Below are 21,688 nucleotides of genomic sequence, written 5' to 3' on the forward strand. Positions count from 1 at the left end.
TTTTATCTTTCTTCACTTTCTTCTCTCTCTTTCCTCATTATTATTCCTCTTTCTAATTTTCTTCCTTTTTCTCCTTTACTATTTCACTCTCTTATTTCCTAACCTCCCACTCTTCTTCTTCTTCTTCTTCTTCTTCTTTTTCTTCATCCAGCTGAAGGAAGAGCTAGAGAACCCCCACCCCCAGTCTTCATTCTCTATGCTCAGAGCAGGAGGGTGGTGGTGAAGGTGGATGTGGTGGCGGTGGTGGAATGAGTAGCATGAATCATGTAGTTGGAGTGTTCGAGTTTTGGACCTGCTGGTTGGAAAGCTTCTCAGCACAGCATGTTCTCTCTCTCTCTTTTTTTAGACTCTATATTCCTTCACTTTCAGTAGATGGTTAGTCCACAGTGTACTGAAGCTGAGAGAGAAAGCTGGAGATCAGCAGAGTTGATGTGATGTTAAAGACTGTAGTCTCTAAGGGTATCTAAAATAATTCAGTTTTGTGGATAAATGCACACATGTCATAGTCTAGTATTGTTTTGCCCCTCCCCCTGTCTAATTAGACTATATTAATGCTTAGTATTGGCTCATAACAATCAGATTCCACCTTTTTTTATATTTCTATAACTCTAATAACTGTATATCAACTATTCTCCAGTTAGAGAGAAAACAGTATGTTTCTTTATGATTAACTTTTTGGTAACATTTTACTTGGATGTTCCATTGTTGGCGCCTCATTAAATGTTGAGTACTACTTCGTTAAATGTAGAGGACTCTATGTTGAATGTAACCCTACATCTAATACTATATTCTAATATTAAAGAATCATTAAGGATTATATTTTCTGTTTATCACCAGATATTAAGGAAACATGCTGAGTTGAAGCACTGTCATCTCTTTGTCAGCAGAGCCTCACCTATTATTTTCCTTTTTATTATTTTTATTTAAACTGTGCTGTACGTCACATAAATCTCAATGGGCTGTAGTCTCCAAATCTGCCCACCACCTTTTCCCCATTTTCATACTCAGGGTGGCCACAAAAACAGTGTGCTTCAACCATGGAAACAGGCAAGCTGACTATTTTATTTTTCTGCTGACTACTTTCAGCAGTGCACAAACCCAACTTTTACAATATAGAGAATACAGAAAAGAATAACATTGCTGTTTCCGCAAATGACCTGCTGAGAAGCACAGAAGCTCTGCGCCATTAAAATACCAATTTAACAAAGTCAGTGCATACCTGCCTCTTAAAGGAAGAGCAAATTACTCCCTGATTGATTTATTGCACATTACACCCAAAACACACCCATGATTAATTAAGAGAATTAGTACATGCCATTCGCACGCTTTGAGCTGTGCAAGGCATACTTGTTGCGTCCTTACAATTGCAAAGATACACCCGACACGCCCTAAACCAAGCTGGAGGTTGATGGCTCACTGTCACGCTTCCCTCTGTCTTCCAAGCTGATCCGGACTCCATTTCCCAGAATGTCACTGACACTCCTGATCATCATCACATGACCCTCACTCAGTCTTAGTCACCTGACTAATTGATTGTTTTCACCTGCTAACCTGCCTATTTATACCCTCTCCTTTGTTCAGTATCTTGCCAAGTTTTGACTAGCCCTTATTTGCTGAGTTGTCCGGCCTTGCATTCTTGGGTATGTACCTGTTTTTGCATTTATCCTAGTCTTGTAAATAAAGCCTCTCTCCTTTTTTTTTATCTGCCTGTGTCTGACTTCTGTCCAGTCCTGACACTCACTATAGCACCTATAGCCCTGCTGTACCTCTACAAACAAAGGATCTTAAAATAGCCAATACCAAATCCATAATTTAAAATATTCCTGGTTTGGAACATCTCTAGTTAAAATGCTATTTTATTCTTGAAAGTCTAAAACATATTCATGATGTGGTGTGTTATATTTGGGCAATACTCAGACAAGAGCAGACAAGGAGTAATACAGGGAGTAGTCGAAACAAGCAGGGTCAATACCAGTGAACAGGAGCCAACAGGAGAAAACATACCAGGGTCGAAATACACAGTCCAGAGTTCGGTACACAGGAAGCCATGGAGGTGATATATGGAGGTCAAACAAAGGCAATGAGAAATGCATTGTAATGCTGGATGAACCAAAACAATACTCAGCACTGGAGCTGAGTTCTGGGAAGTCTTTAAACCTGGCTCCCCTCGTGCTAGTACTCAGGCGAATTACTTCCTGAAGGAGTCACATGATCCTGAGAGTCACTGAATGGTGCATTCTGGGTAGTGTAGTCCTGTGACTGGATATTGCACCAGGCGTAACAGTGTTTTGAAGCTGCAGGATTGTTCACAGCTTTGTGTTTATCATGATTAAGCCTGATGTTCTTATATATTTAACAAATCCCAAATAAGAAAGCATTGGTAGATATCAAAATCTTTGTGTGTTTAGTTTGGGTTATAAAATGATCAATTTAAAAAAAAAATTAAAGTTGTTTCCTACCTCTTAGGTAGATTTCTGAAGTAAAATGGAACAATGATTATATTTGTATTGATATCTGTATTTTAGAAAATAATATTTGTTCTTAAAATCTTAAACTCTCCAGAACCACTAGTAGTTCCTTACTTTTTTTTCCCTCCAACTAGAATAATTTAGAATAAATTCGTCAGCCAGTTTGCATTGCTTTGCATATATTTACTGATTAGTAATACTTTGGGTGTAATAGAGTCATGGAGCAAAAAGGGATAGTAATGGGTTGGTAAAATATTTGGTTAAATAATTTCCATTCTTTAAATAAGATGAAATAACAGCCTTATATTAGAAATCAGACATCTCTCTCTGAGCCAGCGCTCGGGTAGCGGGTTGTTGACCTAATCGCCTAGCAAGTGCTATTCCTTTCTGCCCTCTATTACCAGTTCTTGACTCATTACCTTGACTCCAATTGCTATAGAGCTCGCAGGGCGCTGAAAACATGAATCAACAGCCACCTAATGCGGAAAGCGTGGCTTCCTTACACTTAATTCATCTCCTTTCTCGTATTCACTTATTCATGCGCTTATTTATCCAACCCATCGAGCACTTTTTAATTAGTGCTCCCTTGGCAGATGGTGCAATGATGCAGCTCCATTTCTGGGCTTTTTTAAATGGCAATTTCTGCTTTTGGAAGCATGGCAGGAGCTCGCATTAATCTGAAGAGAGAATTCATGCTGCTTTTTTCCTCCTGACTCACGGATAAAGTGGCTGGATTTACATGGTGAAAAATCAAGGCGGTGAGAGAGAGAGAGAGAGAGACGCCAGGGAAGCAGGAGGCAAGTGCTGGAAATGGCTGCCAGCACTAGTCTGATTGGTTCAGGACCAGCCGGATCTATTTTCGTGATGGTTAACGTGAGAGAGGATAAGCAGGTGCCTTTGCGGATGAATCTGAGGAAGACGCCAATGCTGTTTATGGGTCTATGGACTGATTCATTGGATTCAGTTCTGTTTGTGTCAGTGTCATTCACCTGCACCAAAGCTTTCCTGAACAGCAAGGCTGGTTTCGGTCTGCCAGTAGCCTCAGATTTCATTAAGCTGGTGTAGAAACAGTTTTGGCAATGGATCTCCCTCAAATATGGACATTTCAGACTTCAATGGCTGAGAATTTAAGATCTTGGGCCCTCTCACACACTCTGCACAAGGCACATCACGATGCTCATTGCTACCTTACACCCCAACAACAGTCTAAATGAAAATTAAGGACCAACTTCTTGACTTCCTTTTTTTATTCTGCCCTCTGTAGACGGTTACAGGAGAAATGTTACCAGAAGCACTGCTTAGTTCTATTGATCCATTGTCTTCTTGATCCCTCTTCTTTAACAGCTCAACCATTTCATAAAGGACAGAATGACAAGATACTACATGTGTATCCAAGCCAAAAAAACACGATCCTCTTTTTTGATGATATTCATTTAATGAAATCTTACAAAATGTTTCAAAATCTCACAAAAACAAAAGGATTCAACTTAGCAATCAATGTTGCTTGTATCAGCAAACTGAGTAACAGCTCGAAATGCTCCCTGATCCTTTCAGAATATTACACTCTGGAAATACAATGTTGGAATTTCCTCCTGCAGTTGCCTCTTCTTTCTATTTATGGAATGTATAGAAAGACATTTTAATGAACATTTTTAAGTTAAAACCCAGAAATAGTCATTTTAGATAATCAAATAACTTGTTATTCATGTCAGTTTTAAAGAGTATAATGTTGATACAATGCATACGTTATTTAATAATACCTTACCACTAAGCTACAGTGATTACTTCATGTATTACTTCAGAAAAGTGGAGAAAGCAGGCCTCAAATTAAAATTCATTTGTTTTAATGTTTTAATAATTTCAATAATTCATTTAAATAGCAAAAAATGCTTGTGAATCTACAAAGATGTGTGTGGTTGTCTGGAAGTAAAATTGTGTTTAGGTAAATTTCGTGTGTATTGCTTGTATCTTGGTACTGGAAAACACAGGTGCGCCACTGACTGAAAACAACCTAATCAGACGTCATCAGTCAGTCATTCATTGCTACCTTGGCAGTAAATTGTCAATGCAGGTGCACACCTGTCTGAAATGGAACCATTGGACACTTCCAGGTAGCTGTGCCCCTAAAAAAGCAATGAGCCAATGTCAGAGCGCTCCTGGTTTTTAAAGGGAATGTGAGGCAAGTGACTCGCTGTGAATTCATTGCCATGTTACGCCCAAAACAGCCCCATGATTAATGAAGAGAATTCGTGCCTGCCTTTTGTGTGTTTCAAGCAGGGCAATGCACACTTTTCCTGTTGTTACGATAGCAAAGACAAACTGACACTACCTACATCAAGCTGCACTGTGCACAGTTGACGGATCACCTATAGATCACTAAAATAGGTCCCTAAATCCTACTGATATACTTGCATCCTTTTACTACCCAGATAAGATACAGCTTTGTAAAAAAATTGTAAAAAAAAAAGAGACCACATTAATTTCTGAATCCATTTCTCAGATTTTGCTTTTTGTAGGTATATGTTTGAGTAAAAATAACAGGGTTGTTATAATTCTATAAACTACGGACAACATTTCTCCCAAATTCCAAATAAAAATATTGTCATTTAGAGCATTTATTTGCAGAAAATGAGAAATGGCTGAAATAACAAAAAAAGATGTAGAGCTTTCAGATCTCAAATAATGCAAAGAAAACAAGTTCATATTCATGAAGTTTTAAGAGTTCAGAAATCAATATTTAGTGGAATAACCCTGATTTCTCATAACAGTTTTCATGCATCTTGGCGTCATGTTCTCCTCCACCAGTCTTACACACTGCTTTTGGATAACTTTATGCCGCTTCTGGTGCGAAGATTCAAGCAGTTCAGCTTGATCTTCAATGTGGTAAAATCAAAGACACTCATATTTTTTAAGTGGTTTCTTATTTTCTTTCAGAGCTGTATGTTTAAGCCTCTATGGCACGAATCAGCTTTATTAGCATCATTTCTCCAACAAATATGTAATCTGTATATTGTTGCCAAATAGATTTATTTACTAATTGGTAGTAATCAATACCATATGGCTGGAGTACTCTACCTTCAGATCAAAATCTCAAATCAACTTCTACCTACCTACTCTTATTTGACTGCTTACTCTTATATGAAGATATGCTCAGAAAGAGGTTATATTCTGGGTTTAATAACCAAAAAGGAAGTTTGTTGAGGGCAGCACCATGCCATATAATTGAATTATAAGTATAAGGCATGTCAGTAGTATTGAACAGTGTTAAGCACATAAGCTGGGGTCGTTGTTAGAGAGCAGACGTGTTCATTGACAGGGTTCAGTAACATCAGTCAGTGTGGAGGCCAGGTGAGCTGAACGCTGCAGATGATAAAGTCCATCCAAGCCGCTGCGCTTTGGGATCTGGACGTCCCCGGCCTAGGTCCATCAGAACTCAGCTGAGCTGGGTTCCCTGTCCTCTCCAGCCGGAGCGGGTCTGCTCTCTCTCGCTGTGTGTGTTTTCCCCTGGTGGCCCTCTGTCTCCTGTGGCTGGATCATCAGCTGTGTTGAGTTGATAACCTGCGCTCACTCGCTTTCTCTGGCTGAGCTCTGCAGGACCCCTGAAAGGATTAACTCACAGCGCTGAGCTAACTCGCCCTCCTCATGTGCGAGTGTGTGTGCTGTAGTGCTGTAGCGCTGTAGTGCTGGGGGCTATTCTGTTCGGCAGGTTATTCTGATAACCTTAAGAGTGATACAGTCAGGGGGTTATCATCGCTGGCGGGTAGTAAGTACAGTACAGTACAGTACTTACATTTAGTTAATACATTTTACTTGGGTCATTTTTGAGCTATACTGCGTAGGTTTGTTCTTTTTTTTTATTGAGAAAATTATGCCAAAATCAACAGTATAATTATGCACTACTTACATACATGTCTTAGTCAAGGGGCAATGGCTTAGCTGCAGTTGGCCAACTATGCAGCTGCCTGCTGGGTAATGACTAGGACTAAATGAAGGGGTCATATTACTGCTACAGTATGCTGCCATGTTGGTCTTGGTTGCTTGTTGCTTTTAGTATTCAGTTTAAAATATTGGTTTTAACATAAAAAAACACTGTAAATGTGCGTACAGTGTGTCACAAAAGTGAGTACACCCTTCACATTTCTGCAGATATTTAACTATATCTTTTCATGGGAAACACTGACTCTTCACTAAAGCAGTGGACATCTTAGAAGTGTGTTTGGGGTCATTATCATGCTGGAACACTGTCCTGCAACCCAGTTTCCAGAGGGAGGGGATCACGCTCTGCTTCAGTATTTTACGGTATATATTGGAGTTCATGTGTCCCTCAATGAAATGTAACTCCCCACCACCTGCTGCACTCATGTAGCCCCAGACCATGGCATTCCCATCATCATTCCCTTTGGACGACCAACACGAGGTTAGTTCTGAGTGGACCCTTCTCTTTTAAAACGCTGGATGATTCTGGCCACTATGCTGCAGCTCAGTTTCAGGGTGTTGACAATCTTCTTGTAGCCTTGGCCATCTTCACGTAACGCAACTATTCGTTTTTTAAGATCCTCAGAGAGTTCTTTGCCATGAGGTGCCATGTTGGAACTTTCAGTGACCAGTATGAGAGAGCTGTACTACAAAATTGAACACACCTGCTCCCTGTGCACACCTGAGACCTAGTAACACTAACCAGTCACATGACATTTTGGTGGGAAATGACGAGCAGTGTTCAATTTGGACATTTATGGGTGTAGTCTCTTAGGGGTGTGCTCACTTTTGTTGCCGGTGGTTTAGATATTAGTGGCTGTATATTGAGTTAATTTGAGGGAAAAATTCATTTACACTGTTATATAAGCTGCACACAGACTACTTTACATTGTGTCATTTTGTCAGTGTTTTCCAATGAAAACTTTTACTATACCCACTTTTGTGATACACTGTAAGTGATGGCATGCAATTAATCTCCAAATTTTAATGCCGCTATTTCTGTGATCAATAGGAGTTTGATCCTTGCTATTGTGAATAGGGTTGCAACTAATTATTTTCGTATTCGAATAATCTGCCGATTATTTTTCTGATTAGTTGATTAGTCAACAAATAACTCTCCATGCCCTCCATTTCTGCTTGATGTGAGTATGGCTTCTGTTTCTATCTCTTTCCTTCTCTTCAGAAGGATAGAAACAGCTGAATATGGGATTTTAAAGTCATTTAAATGTGTGTAATTAGTGGGGGTGTATGCGTGCTAAAAGTATAGCTCACATGTGTTACCAAGATAGCAATGAGCATCTGTCTGTTGACTGTTGTCTGGGTTTTAATCAGTCAGTGGCGCACCTGTTTTACGCTGCTAAGGCTTCAATAAGCCAGAAATTTACCTGAACACACCTCATTTCCAGACCACCATGCCCATCAGTGTAGATATATTCGTAAACTCTGTCGCTATTTTAACGGTGCAGGTGCAAGGCGTGAAGAAAGACTGTTCACAGAGTGTAAGATAGCAATGAGCATCATGACTTGCCTTACGTGCAGGCTGTAAGATATATATTTTTTTTACCTAAATTTGTCACATTACCAAGTTTACATTGCCTGGTAATGCAGTATATTAACATTATTTAAGATTACAGTGAACATGTGAATGTGGATGTCTGTCTAGGTTGTATTCAGTCAGTGGTGCACCTGTGTTTTCCATTGCCAAGATAACAATACACCAGAAATTTCCTAGTCAAGCTGGTCAAGAAGCACTTTCTGCGGAATTCAAACATAAATAAGCTAATTATATTAAATTAAACTGTAGTGCTGCTCTTAGTCCAGTTATCTGCATTATTGAATGTGTTTGGAACTGATTGGATGGTAAAATACAAAAAATACTTTTCACTTCTAAGACTAAACACTGGAGGTGTGGGAAAATCTCCCTGCAGAAAAAAAGAAAACTGAAAGCAAGTCTGAATGGAAAACAATGGAAGCTGTAATTAAGCTCAGGAGTCAAGGTGTTTCAGTAATTTGCTGTTCATTATAGGCTTTCAGATATTTTTGTGGTGCGGGAAAAGGAAAAATCTGGACCTAATGGCTGTTTTGAGTAGAAATGAAGGGCAATCGCAATATTTTTTTTTTTCAATTCCACTTTAATTAGAGTTTTTTTAAAACCTATTTTGTGTCAATTTCATTTTTGTAGCTGCTGGTTCAGCTCTGGGACCACTTTGTTGATGCTCGTATCTCTCTTAAACCTTTTGGATTCATAAAGAAGCATTTTGTAATATTGAGATAAGTGCAAATATGAAAGCCTTATAAGTTGGTTAAGAACCTGTATATCAAATGTTGCTTCTTCAGATGTTTAAAACATTCTTCGCAGTCACATATCTCTTTCAAAAAGATGGATCTTCATGGTTCTAAAAGGATTATTGTTCTTCTATTATAGTGTTTCTCAATCCTGGTGTTAATCAGGCTAATTTTTCAATGATTCTCTTCTTTAACAAACCCATTGCAACTCTAAACAAGGTTTATTAATGAGCTGATTAGTGGATCACGTGTGATGGGTGAAGGAAAAGCATAAAATATGCAGTGCAGGGGGGAACCAGGACCAGGAATCACCATTGAACCATTAGAAACATTAGTTTATCTTTAAGAGTGTAGTTGTTTGACCCGAGGCTTTTTCCCAGTTGTTGCTATTTTCTACACACAAGTCACCATTTTTTATTTCATCCCTTTTTAAAATAACCCTTAATACCAGTCAATGGTAGCAGGTTTCAGGTAATCTAAGAAGCTTTTTTAATGGTCAAAAAATGGTCAAAACAGCAAAAACATACACAAGCTCTAACCAGCTCTTGACCAACAACATGTTCAGTGTTGGTCCAAAAAAGTCAGGCTTGTGAAAAGTCATCATATTAATAGTAATCATACAATATAAGTATGAAAAGCGTGTTATTAATATAAGCAATACAAAAAAAACATATTTGCTTGAGAAAATGATGAATCTGTGCGACAGTAGGAGTGTGCATCTAATCAGTGTATTACGGTAGCTGCATGCACAGCGGAGCTGGGGGAGAAGCTGCTTGCACTTCTCATGCAGACTGAAAAATAGACTGAAAATATAAATAAACAAGTTTTACAGTTGAACAAACATAATTGAACCAGATTGAATGAACAAATAGTGTCAGAAAAACAACTACCTGTCTGAAGAATAGTGTAACATTTTGGAAAAGCCAATTTTTCTCTACCTAAAAAAAAAACACATCCTTAATCCACTATATTATAAACATTATACTATGTATAGTCCTTATAGTCTTATTAAAGAAGAAAATCAAGATTCTATCAAATTGTAGGAATTTTAAGTAATGAGATGACAAAATTAGAAAAAAATATAGTTTTTTTCTAAAACTGTTGTTTATAGACCAGAATTTAGACTCGTGTAAAAAAAAAAAAATCTAAGAATTATCAAATGGCATGACTGAAGTATTAAATATACCACTAAGTAATAGTATTAATTATGTTTGATTCAAATAATAAAAACATTAAATTCAAATAGTTGTCATCGTTATTACCACTAAATTAATAACTCTCATAATCCCATTCTCAGGTATTTAATGTATATTGTTCAAATAATATTACTGTAGCATTTTGGAGTATTGGGATGTCAAACTTAAATAAAAAAAATCTATTTGGTTTTGCATAAGGCAGAATTTTGATTCCTATAAAACAAACAAATCAAACTGTTACTAAATGACTCTTTTGAACCAAGGAACGCACATTTGGCTTTACACTGAATTACAGTGTGGAGGACACAACAAAGCACAACAAACTAAAACCGGCCCTGAATATGTTGCATTTGATTTGATGCTCATCTTGCTGGTTACACTTATACTTAATTACACTTATATAGCACCTTTTTGCCACTCAAGAATGCTTACAGCTACAGCAGCCAATCGAGCACAGCGTACACTCAACCGGAAACTACCGTCCATCCACCTGAAGGACTGCATCAGGCACTGAGGAGTTGATACCCAGCGCAGAGTGCCAATCCATATCTGGGCGCACAAAACATTTACACATCTGGGGCAATGTTTTATCCAATTTAGAGTATCCAATTTACCTGTTCTCCATGTTTTTTAGAGTGTGGAAACTGGAGTCCCTGGAGGAAACCCACACAAACACAGGGAGACCATGGAAGCTCCACCCAGATAGGGACTTGAACCCAGGACCCCAGCAATGGGAGGCAACAGTGCTAAATGTGCTCAAACAAAAACATACCATATGCTGTTTAAAAGCTATGCTAGTCTACCAGCTTAGCAAGTTTAACCAGCATGATGGGTTGGGGATTCTTCTATACTGTTTTAGGATATCATTTTGTTTTTCTTGCTTTGATAATTGGAAACTGTTGTGAAATGAAGCCCTAAAGTGTGAACTAAGAAATTGCATGGCAGGCAGTTCTGTGACTCCCTCAGATTGTATCACATTGAGGTTCTGCCAGTGATGTTCTTCTGGTCAGGGGAAGGAAAATCCAGAACTGTAACTCTGCACTTGTGTTTAAGGTGAAACTGGACTGGTGAACTGTATGCTTACTTAACTGGGGCATTTCTGACAGTAGATCAGTTTTTGGGTCAATTTAAAAAGTTGTACTAGGCTTCTCGGGAAAATAAAAACACGAAACTGCAAAAGAAAATCACAAACAAGCTGGAGAAGTGCAGGAATTCAGAGAAAGCGTGATATTCTGTTGTTAAGAAAAATGGCCTGTTCTGCTGCACTGCTCGCAATATATATTTCTTTTTTATATTACAGTGTTTGTGTTGTATTGTTCTACCACTGTGCTTTTATTAACTTTCACAAACAGCTAGAAAAGTAGTAAAAGTTTAAAAAAGGTAATCTGAATCAGTTCAGAGAAGATGTGAACTTTCATAAACACAAACTCTCTCTCTCTCTCTCTCTCTCTCTCTCTCTCTCTCTCAGGTGCATGTAAGGATCATAAGCATGCTCTGGAGGTCTCCCAGCATGCTGAAGACATGGGGCTGATTCTAGGAGCCTGCGCTGGAGGACTAGTGGTCCTTATACTCTTGCTGGGAGCCATTGTCATCATCGTCAAGAAGGGGTAAGATGTGCAGATGTGTATGTAAGTAGAGCACCGTGCAAAAACAATGCTAATGCTATTTTTTTTAATCTGCGTTGTTTTTTCATTAAAAAAAAAGCCTGAAAAACGCCTGATTAGTGTACAAAATTAGGTCAAACTTTTCTTTATTAAGCAGCTCTGTATCTGCATTGGGATGTTCGAAAACTGTTGAGCCCAGCTTTGGTTTGGACTTTTAGTTTGGTCCAAAACAACACAGCAGGTGATTTGATGTCATTAAACTACAGAAGAAGAGCTAAAAATGACAAAGTTTATTACAGAAGGGACTAGGCTTACAAGAGTTAGGAGGGACAGGCAAGGGCAGTAACAAAATAGCAGCAAATGTAAACAACATATTCAGGAAAAGCATCGTCATGGAGACCAACAAATACAAAAGTCGGCAACAGGTAATCAATAGAATGGGCAAGGCAAGAGACGATTAACGGAGATACAAAAAGGGTCGGTAACAAAGAGGGGGCAAACAGAGGGGTATAAATACTAGAAAGGACAGGTGAAGCCAATTAGAAACTCGGAGAGCAGGAACACCGGCGCCTTAGGTGATCAGTGGAGTCAGGGAAGTCCAGTGTTAGTGCATGCTGGGAATTTGAGTCTTGAGCAGGCAGACTGACAGAGTCAGGACTGATCATTTATTTTTATCTATATCTACATTAACAGCTCTGTAAAAAATAATAGACGACTTAAAAATGATGAGTTTCTTTGATTTTACCAAATTGAAAACCTCTGGAATATAATCAAGAGGGAGATAGATGATCACAAGCCATCAAACCAAGCTGAACTGCTTGCATTCTTGCATCAGGAGTAAAGGCATAAAGTTATCCAAAAGCAGTGTGTAAGACTGGTGGAGGAGAACATGCCAAGATGCATGAAAACTGTGATTATAGTCAAGGGTTATTCCACCAAATACTGATTTTTTTGTTATTTCAGTCATTTCACATTTTCTGCAAATAAATGCTCTAAATGACAATATTTTAATTGGAATTTGGGAGAAATGTTAATTTTGCTCAAACATAAACCTATAAATAGCAAAATCAGAGAAACTGATTCAGAAACTGAACTGGTTACTTAATTATTTCCAGAGCTGTACATTGTTTTATAGGCAAAAACACATTTACTGCTGAGGAAGATCTTCCTAAACATTTTTGTTGTGTGTTTATCTAAGACTTGCACTCTGTGCTATACTGTGTTTATGTGCATGATTTTGGCTTCATCATTCCGGGTCCTTGAATCGAGTTGAGTCTTGTCTCTGCAGTCATGGTAGGTCAACGATAGCAATGTCCCTAGGCTCGGGAAAAACGTCAGTTGCTGTGACACCATCACATTTTGGCCCTACAGGAGCCAAAAGTTCGAAATGTCAAGAGGCGCAGCCTAATCATGACAACTCGCTCACAGGCATTCATTCCCCTTGGATGAATTTCCACCCACCCACGAAAGCAAGAGTTTCTTCTTCACCGCTTAAAGCCTGACTCTGCTGCAGATGACTTGGCTTCGTACGTGAGATGCAGTAATGTGGATTTGCGTGAAAACGTTCGGCTCGGTGTAGCCGTGTATCAGACTAGCAAAAGTACTCCTCAAAATTCAAATTCACCAATTGAATTTACATTGCAGAGGGAAACGGTAACACTTTCTATGAATGTCATCACTATTAGACTCTATAAACACATTCATAGCATATTATAATGCATTCATAAGGTATTATAAACATGGCTGTAAATACTTATACGAACATAACCCACATAAATAACCCATTATAGGCATGTTTATTAAGCATTATGACTTGTGATCATAATACATTATAAGCTATGCTTATAATATATATGTTAAAATATTATATATCTATCGTTAATAATCTAGTCAAACAATGCAAGTCTGTTACTTTACTTAGAGTGCACAAAGACCTGTTATAATACACTATAATAGGATTATTGAGGGTGTGTTTATAAGCTGGGAGTTTTTTTAGTCATAATACAGTCTGTAAGCTGGGACTGAGTTTCTTGGTATTGATGTACAACATGTTATAAACACAGCTATTAATGCATTATAATCACAGTTCATGAGGCATAATAAACATGGCTATGATGGATTATACATTTTTATGAATATGTATAGCCATGTTTAAAACGCCTTATGAATGCATTATAATGTGTTATGAGTATGTTTATAGAGTCTTATAGAGATGACGTTCATAGAAAGTGTTACCACTTAATTTTTTTTAATATCATATAAAAAATAGTTTTCAATTTCACAGTTGAATCCAGAACGTAACCTTTTTTTTGCAGTTTGACAAACCAGACTATAATAGATCATTTTTAGATCCCTATTGTACTCCCTGTACAAGGCGCATTGTGATGCTCATTGCTATCTTACACCCTGTCTATTTTTACGCCATGTTAAAATAGTGTCGGAGTTTATGAATATATCTAATCTGATGGCCGTGGTGGTCTAGAAGTGTGGTGTGTTCAGGTAAACCATTGGCATGTTTCTATCTTGGTGGTGGGAAATACAGGTGCGCCACTGACTTATTAAAACCCTGACAACAGCCAACAGTCAGCTACCCAATCCTATCTCAGTGTGTGTAGAAACTCCTGCTTGTTACACACATATATGGATTCAAATAAAGCTTTTACATCAAAAATAAACAGAACAAAGGATAAAATAACATTGCTTTTCCCTTGAATGACCAGTTTTACAAAACTGAAGAGCATCATATATTCTAGAAGCAATTTGATCATTACACTCTAAAAAAAAAAGTTTATTGTATATTTTACAGTAATTTAAGAGCAAATTTGCCAATAAAGGATTGTAAAATTACAATAATTCAGCATAGAGAAAGTTTACAATACAGCACATTATAATAAGAATAGTTATTTACACTTAATGAATTACGTAATACAGAGTCTTGAGATGCCAATGAAGTACTTTAAACTTCATTGGCATCTCTATAAGGCTACAAGGCGCACTTAAAATCCTTTAAATTTTCCCAAAAATCATCAGTGCTCGTTATAATCGTATGTGCCTTATGTATAAATCCCTACAGGTAAAGTAGGTAAAGCCACTTCACTGAAGTACAGCGTTATACTGGAGTTTCAGTTTAGTTCTCCAGCACTGAGACTGGAACAGTATTAGCATTAGCTACTAACTGCGCTAAGCGCTAGCTCTTTCAATGGTCAAAGGTGAGTATTATCCACATGTAGCCTGCTGCTAAGCAGCATTAGCATTGGTCAATAAACCATGCCAAGCACTAGCTCTTTTGCTTGTGGGAGGAGAGTATAACAGACTGTAGCCTCCACGTTTACTGTGTTTAAAACAAGCTACGTGCGACAAACTGCTAGCTGATATCACCCTATCTTACTGAAACAATCGAGGTCACTCAGTGTAGCTCTGTTAAGAAGCATTTACTTGCTTTTAGCGCTACCGGTTAGCCACTAAAGCTGCTGCACCCAGCCTTAGCGGAAATCTGGAAATCTAAGTTTACTGTAGATAAACGAAAGTGCTTTACTCAACCAAATGAACATTTTTCAGGAGAGAAATCTGTGTAGATTAATATCCAGCGCTCATTTCACTTGTTTTTAAGAATTACAGTTTTGTTTACTTAGCTTAGCATTACTTAACTTAGGAAAGCTTAGTAAAGCTACCCACCGCCACACAGTGACGAGACCTGATCAATTAGAAGGAAAACATGGCAACACCCCTGTTACTTACTAGTGTCACATAATGCGCCTCATAATCCAGTGTACCTTATGTATAAAAATTTACCAGAAAATAGACGTTGATAGTGTGCCTTATATTATGGTGTATGAAACATATACTAATATATCACTGCAAAATTACAGGTATCCAAACAATATGAAGAATTTTACTGTAAATTAACCGTAAATTACTGAAATTAGAGAAACTTTAGAGTTACTTAATCACAGTTCTCAGCCGGCATTAAGTCACAAAAAGGTGGTAACTTGCTCTTATAGCCTACAACATTTTTCCTCACCACCTATTTTTTTCCCTCTCAGATGTTATGGTTAAGTAAACAAGTAGCAGCTTTTTCCATAGACCATCCCAAGATGCTTTGTGTTCTACAGTTTTACAACAGAACAACAGAAATTGGTTACAGTGTACTGTAAACAAAAACATGATATTATAATTCTATAAAATGTGAAAGCTGTAATGACCTCCAATTTAAAAATAAGGTCTCTATACTCTGTTAGCCACACCCCCACATTTGAGATCTTAGGAGGACATGTGGGTCAATTTAGTCTTTGCCAATTCATCTGCATGGCTAGCACTATCTTGAGCCCTCCTAAATTTAACTACTACAAGGTATGTGAAGCTGACGGCTTGCTCTGAGTCACCCGACTGACACTGACACAACATAATCAACAAACGCTTTTCCATTTCTGTTAAACTTCCCACTAACTTCCAATTCGGTCTTCCCATCTGTTGATGGGGAATGAAGGAAAGCCATCCAAAAACAATTAAACTCACTCGGACTCTCAGTCACAGATGGCCGTGGCATGGCCTGGACCACACTCGTAATCTCTCTATGATTCCACCAACACAACAATCAGAGAGTTCTGCACCTCGGAAACCCTAAAAGCATTTTCTTTTTTTCACTCAATTATATGTGTTATTGGCTTCATATCATTACCATTACAAGTGGTCACCTAATTTACCATGTAATAAAGGACAGGAACCCCAGCTGTGTTTCTGTTATTATGTCAGTGCTGAGAAAAATAAATGCACAATATGAATTCTGCGCCTTTCCATTTGTGTAATCGATTGCTTGTTATATTAGAGTACTTACCCGTTACACAGCGTTTGTTTTCCAGTGTTAAATTAACACTATTAGGGTTTAAACCTAGTCATAGAATATTTTAGCCTTTAATGCTTTTTGCTGTAGTTGAACTATACAGAACTTAAAACAGCTAGTAACATGACAAAATGAATCAATCACATTACTCCAAGCACCGCAGTGCTTTACTGAACAGATTTTGCCCACACTGTAGACCTTTCACCATGACTCACTTGAAGCAAACCCCACACTGATCAGGAATCAGCACTCTGGAGCTGAGCTCCAAAACAGCTTTTACTCGCTGGACCTGTTTAACCTTTTCAGACATGCATAGAGAATTGTCTTTCAATATGTCAGATTAACTGATTTAGACAAATTACAAAAGTTGTGATTTTTTAGGTATTTTCTGAAGTGGCTTCTCTGAGTAATCACTGTACACTTATGCCAGGTTCACACTACACAACTTTTTGAGTCTTCAATCATTGTTCTGTTTACACTACGTGATTGGTTGCTCTGTAATCACGAGTCTTTCAATGGTTGAGACATCCCAGTTGCCGACTTTGTCAGATATCTAGCATGCCAAATATTTGCCAGACTTCTGCGACTTTTATTCCAAGTGTAAACCGGCTCTCCGCCAAATGTTCCAACCAGGGTGTTTAAAAAAGGCTCAAATGTAAAACACCTTAATTTAAAAGTGAGTTTTATGTAGTCTAAATAAATAATACATGTATTATCTCTTTGTAAAAAACAACATTAAGGACCCTATCAAACACCCTGCGCAAGGTGCCTCACGATGCTCTTTGCCATCTTAAAATAGCGTCGGAGTTTAGGAATAAATCTACACTGATGGGTGAGGTGGTTTGGAAGAGAGGTGTGTTCAGCTAAATTTGTGGCATGTTTCTATGGTTGGCAGCAAAAAAACACAGGTGCGCCACTGACTGATTTACTATCTAGGTTGTTTTCAGTCAGTGGTGCACCTGTGTTTACCGTTGCCAAGATAGCAATACATTGCAAGACCATCACGTCCATTGGCGAAGATGTATCCACAAGCGCTGTTGCTATTAAAACGACGCAGGCAGAAGGCATGAAAATAGAAGCCTTGCACAGGTTGTAAGATAGAACCTGTTATCTTCTGCTACTTACAAACGCAGGAATCTTGTTGATTTAAAGTGTAGTATTTTATCTACACTTTATCCCATAGGATTCCTGTGCTCCTGTGTTAATTAAAAACCAGTGAGAAATAACACTGCTGCTGATTTAAATGTGCACCATGCTTTTCTTATCACCTGTAACTACTGACTGACTGTTACATCTAAGCATTAACAACCCCAACTAATATATCGTCTCTCTTTCCTCTTTCTTTCTCTCTCTCTTTCTTGCCTTTTCCACTATCTATCTATTTATTCCACTCCTCCAGAAGGGACTTCTATTCGTACCCTTACTATCCGTGAGTGAATCTCCACCCTTTCCCCCCCTTACTTTTCATCTCTTCATCCCCATCTCTCGCACCTCTTCTGTTTACCTTCCCTCCTGTGAAAGATTAGCCCGGCTATCTCTTCTTCATCCTTCATCCGTTCTCTCGCTTCTCCCACGTTGCCACATCTTCCTTTCCCTATCGTTCAATCGCTATTTTTTCCATTCCACCCTCTCTCTTACATTAATTCTGTTTTTTTCACTGCCTTCCCTTGATCCTCCTCTTCTCCGTCTTATCTTTTCCTCTGCATATCTGTTCACTGACCCTTTCCTTCCTTCCTTCCTTTTTCTCCTCTCTCTCTTTCTCTCTGTTCGCTTTCTTATTTTGTTGCAGGAGGAAGAAAGTGAACATGAACAAGGCGGCCATGACCTATCGGCAGGAGAAGAACCGGAAGCTGGGTTCGCTGGACTGCAGCACGGCCGATCAAAGCACTCTCCAGCAGGACGAGAGGACCACACACACCTTCATGGACGCTCACAGCTGCAGCGCTAGGAGTGAGTAGGCTTGTGAACGTATTCATGATTCATTGTGTACAGGATATTTGCATGCTAACCATGCATATTCCATACATGATTTTACTGCTTAGAACTTTTATTCTATATGTGGAACCATATGGAGCTGGTCAAATGTATAATTCCAGTGTTATTTAAGTACTTAAATGTTTTTGGGCCATTTGCTTGTTGCAACTCTTCCAAATTAAACCTTGTTTTTTCAAATCTGAATCTAATAAAACAATAAGCTTTACTTATTTTTACAAGGTTTCTAAGCCGAAAATGGTTTAATTAATTGATATTTATGACAAAACTCCTCATTCCTGTTACTGACATTCATTCATGTTACTGTTTATGTTTTGAGTAACATAATTAGCAAAATAAATAAATAGAATTAGGAATCACATTAAAAAAAGGTAACACTTTACTTGGATGGTCAATTTGATGGCTCCTTTGATGCTCAACTAACATTCAACTGAATGTCTATTAAATGCAATTGAACTAAAAGGTGAAAGTAAATGATTCTCTATTGAATATAACCCAACATTCAACTCTAACCCAAACACTTATCTTAATATTTTAGGATTGGGTTTAGGGATAGATTTTAAGCTTAGGTTAAGTTAAGGGTAAGGGTTAGGTGTAGGGTTAGTTTTTAGGGGTGATTAAGGGTTAAGGTTAGGGTTAGGTGCAGGGTTAGATTTTAGGGTTGATAAGGGTTAAGGTTAGGGTTAGGTGCAGGGTTAGATTTTAGGGTTGATTAAGGGTTAAGGTTAGGGTTAGGTGTAGGGTTAGTTTTTAGGGGTGATTAAGGGTTAAGGTTAGGGTTAGGTGCAGGGTTAGATTTTAGGGGTGATTAAGGGTTAAGGTTAGGGTTAGGTGTAAGGTTAGATTTTAGGGTTGATAAGGGTTAAGGTTAGGGTTAGGTGTAGGGTTAGATTTCAGGGTTGATTAAGGGTTAAGGTTAGGGTTAGGTGTAGGGTTAGATTTTAGGGGTGATTAAGGGTTAAGGTTAGGGTTAGGTGTAAGGTTAGATTTTAGGGGTGAATAAGGGTTAAGGTTAGGGTTAGGTGCAGGGTTAGATTTTAGGGTTGATTAAGGGTTAAGGTTAGGGTTAGGTGTAGGGTTAGATTTTAGGGTTGATTAAGGGTTAAGGTTAGGGTTAGGTGTAGGGTTAGATTTTAGGGTTGATTAAGGGTTAAGGTTAGGGTTAGATTTTAGGGTTGATTAAGGGTTAAGGTTATGGTTAGGTGTAGGGTTAGATTTTAGGGTTGATTAAGGGTTAAGGTTAGGGTTAGGTGTAGGGTTAGATTTTAGGGTTGATTAAGGGTTAAGGTTAGGGTTAGATTTTAGGGTTGATTAAGGGTTAAGGTTAGGGTTAGGTGTAGGGTTAGATTTTAGGGGTGATTAAGGGTTAAGGTTAGGGTTAGGTGTAGGGTTAGATTTTAGGGTTGATTAAGGGTTAAGGTTAGGGTTAGGTGCAGGGTTAGATTTTAGGGTTGATTAAGGGTTAAGGTTAGGGTTAGATTTTAGGGTTGATTAAGGGTTAAGGTTATGGTTAGGTGTAGGGTTAGATTTTAGGGTTGATTAAGGGTTAAGGTTAGGGTTAGGTGTAGGGTTAGATTTTAGGGTTGATAAGGGTTAAGGTTAGGGTTAGGTGCAGGGTTAGATTTTAGGGTTGATTAAGGGTTAAGGTTAGGGTTAGGTGCAGGGTTAGATTTTAGGGTTGATTAAGGGTTAAGGTTAGGGTTAGGTGTAGGGTTAGATTTTAGGGTTGATTAAGGGTTAAGGTTAGGGTTAGGTGCAGGGTTTGATTTTATGGTTGATTACGGTTAGGTTAGGGTTAGGTGTAGGGTTAGATTTTAGGGTTGATTAAGGGTTAAGGTTAGGGTTAGGTGTAGGGTTAGATTTTAGGGTTGATAAGGGTTAAGGTTAGGGTTAGGTGTAGGGTTAGATTTTAGGGTTGATAAGGGTTAAGGTTAGGGTTAGGTGTAGGGTTAGATTTCAGGGTTGATTAAGGGTTAAGGTTAGGGTTAGGTGCAGGGTTTGATTTTATGGTTGATTAAGGGTTAAGGTAAGGGTTAAGTGTAGGGTTAGATTTTATGGTTGATTAAGGGTTAAGGTTAGGGTTAGGTGTAGGGTTAGATTTTAGAGTTGATTAAGGGTTAAGGTTAGGGTTAGGTGTAGGGTTAGATTTTATGGTTAATTAAGGGTTAAGGTTAGGGTTAGGTGTAGGGTTAGATTTTATGGTTGATTAAGGGTTAAGGTTAGGGTTAGGTGTAGGGTTAGATTTTATGGTTGATTAAGGGTTAAGGTTAGGGTTAGGTGTACGGTTAGGTTCTATTTTTAATTATTTACATTCAACATATGGTTAAGTTAAATTTAATGGACATTCAATTCAGTGTTAGTTGAATGTCAGTTGAGCATCAACAAGGCCATAAAATGGACAATCCAAGTAAAGTGTTACCAAAAAAATAGCTAAATGGCAGCTATGCAAATAGTATGAGTACACTGAGCACATTCCAGTGATTTTCCCAAAATTTGTATTACAAACATAAACACATAACATATAAGAATTAATTTAGGTAACAGGAATGAGTGTTGAGATTGAGCTCCTCAGTCATATAGTTAAAACAAAAAACAAAAAAAAAACTAATGAGGAAACTTAAATTTGGTCTTCCCATGGAACCAACTGATGTCACTTCCTGTTGTCGATGTGACTTAGAATATAATGTTCCCGATGTTCGATTAACTAAAAGTCCAAGTCAGAAATTAGACCAAAAATAAGATTCAGATTTTATGTTATGTCGTATTAACTTAATTGAGTTGGTTTAGGTTACAAACTGCAGTTTAGCAACAGAAGACCAGTGCACTCATTTATTTAGCCTGGCTTACTAATACCCTTGGCTGATACCTCCACCACCATGTGCTTTTGTCTGAAAAATTACTGTCCATTTCCTAATAAAGTCTGTAGATAGAATTTTTGTAAGGTTACACAAAGATAATGCAAAACATTTAAGTTTTTTTTAGGCCCCATAAAATCAGTTTTATTTTTTAGAGTGTTGCATCTTTCCCTGAAATCTGTTTTATGCCTCAATTTAGCATTTTTGTCTGCGCTTTAGCGAGTACTCAGCATGATAAATAGGTATTTTATTTTTCATATATACATTTTTTCAGATTTCTTATTTTCCCAATCAAATTTCAAGGTGCTTTTCTGTCACATTGTTGTCTTCATACATTGAACCGCACTACTGCAATGCCATCTGTAGAATCTCTATAGGATATACATTTATGCTTATTATCTATGTCTATCTAGGCTACATATACTATACTTAACATTTACGGGTTTTTAGGGGGAGGTATTTTGGCGTCTGG

At 38.0% G+C, this 21,688-nt stretch overlaps 1 protein-coding gene across 5 annotated transcripts in view; it reads left to right on the forward strand.

The window, feature by feature from the left end:
* ptprua (protein tyrosine phosphatase receptor type Ua) overlaps positions 1–21,688 on the forward strand; it is a 558,925-nt gene that overhangs the window by 444,984 nt on the left and 92,253 nt on the right. For 3 of the 5 annotated variants that reach the window (XM_049476164.1, XM_022682961.2, XM_022682962.2), the window contains exons 14-16: positions 11,394–11,532; positions 17,769–17,798; positions 18,159–18,319. In XM_049476164.1, coding sequence (XP_049332121.1) covers positions 11,394–11,532; positions 17,769–17,798; positions 18,159–18,319 — 330 coding nt within the window. The remainder of the gene's footprint in view (positions 1–11,393; positions 11,533–17,768; positions 17,799–18,158; positions 18,320–21,688) is intronic. The other 2 variants (XM_049476162.1, XM_049476163.1) reach the window with 1 other exon arrangement.

This window comes from Astyanax mexicanus, chromosome 3 (assembly GCF_023375975.1).
Source record: "Astyanax mexicanus isolate ESR-SI-001 chromosome 3, AstMex3_surface, whole genome shotgun sequence".
In the NCBI taxonomy this organism is placed as follows: Eukaryota; Metazoa; Chordata; class Actinopteri; order Characiformes; family Acestrorhamphidae; genus Astyanax; species Astyanax mexicanus.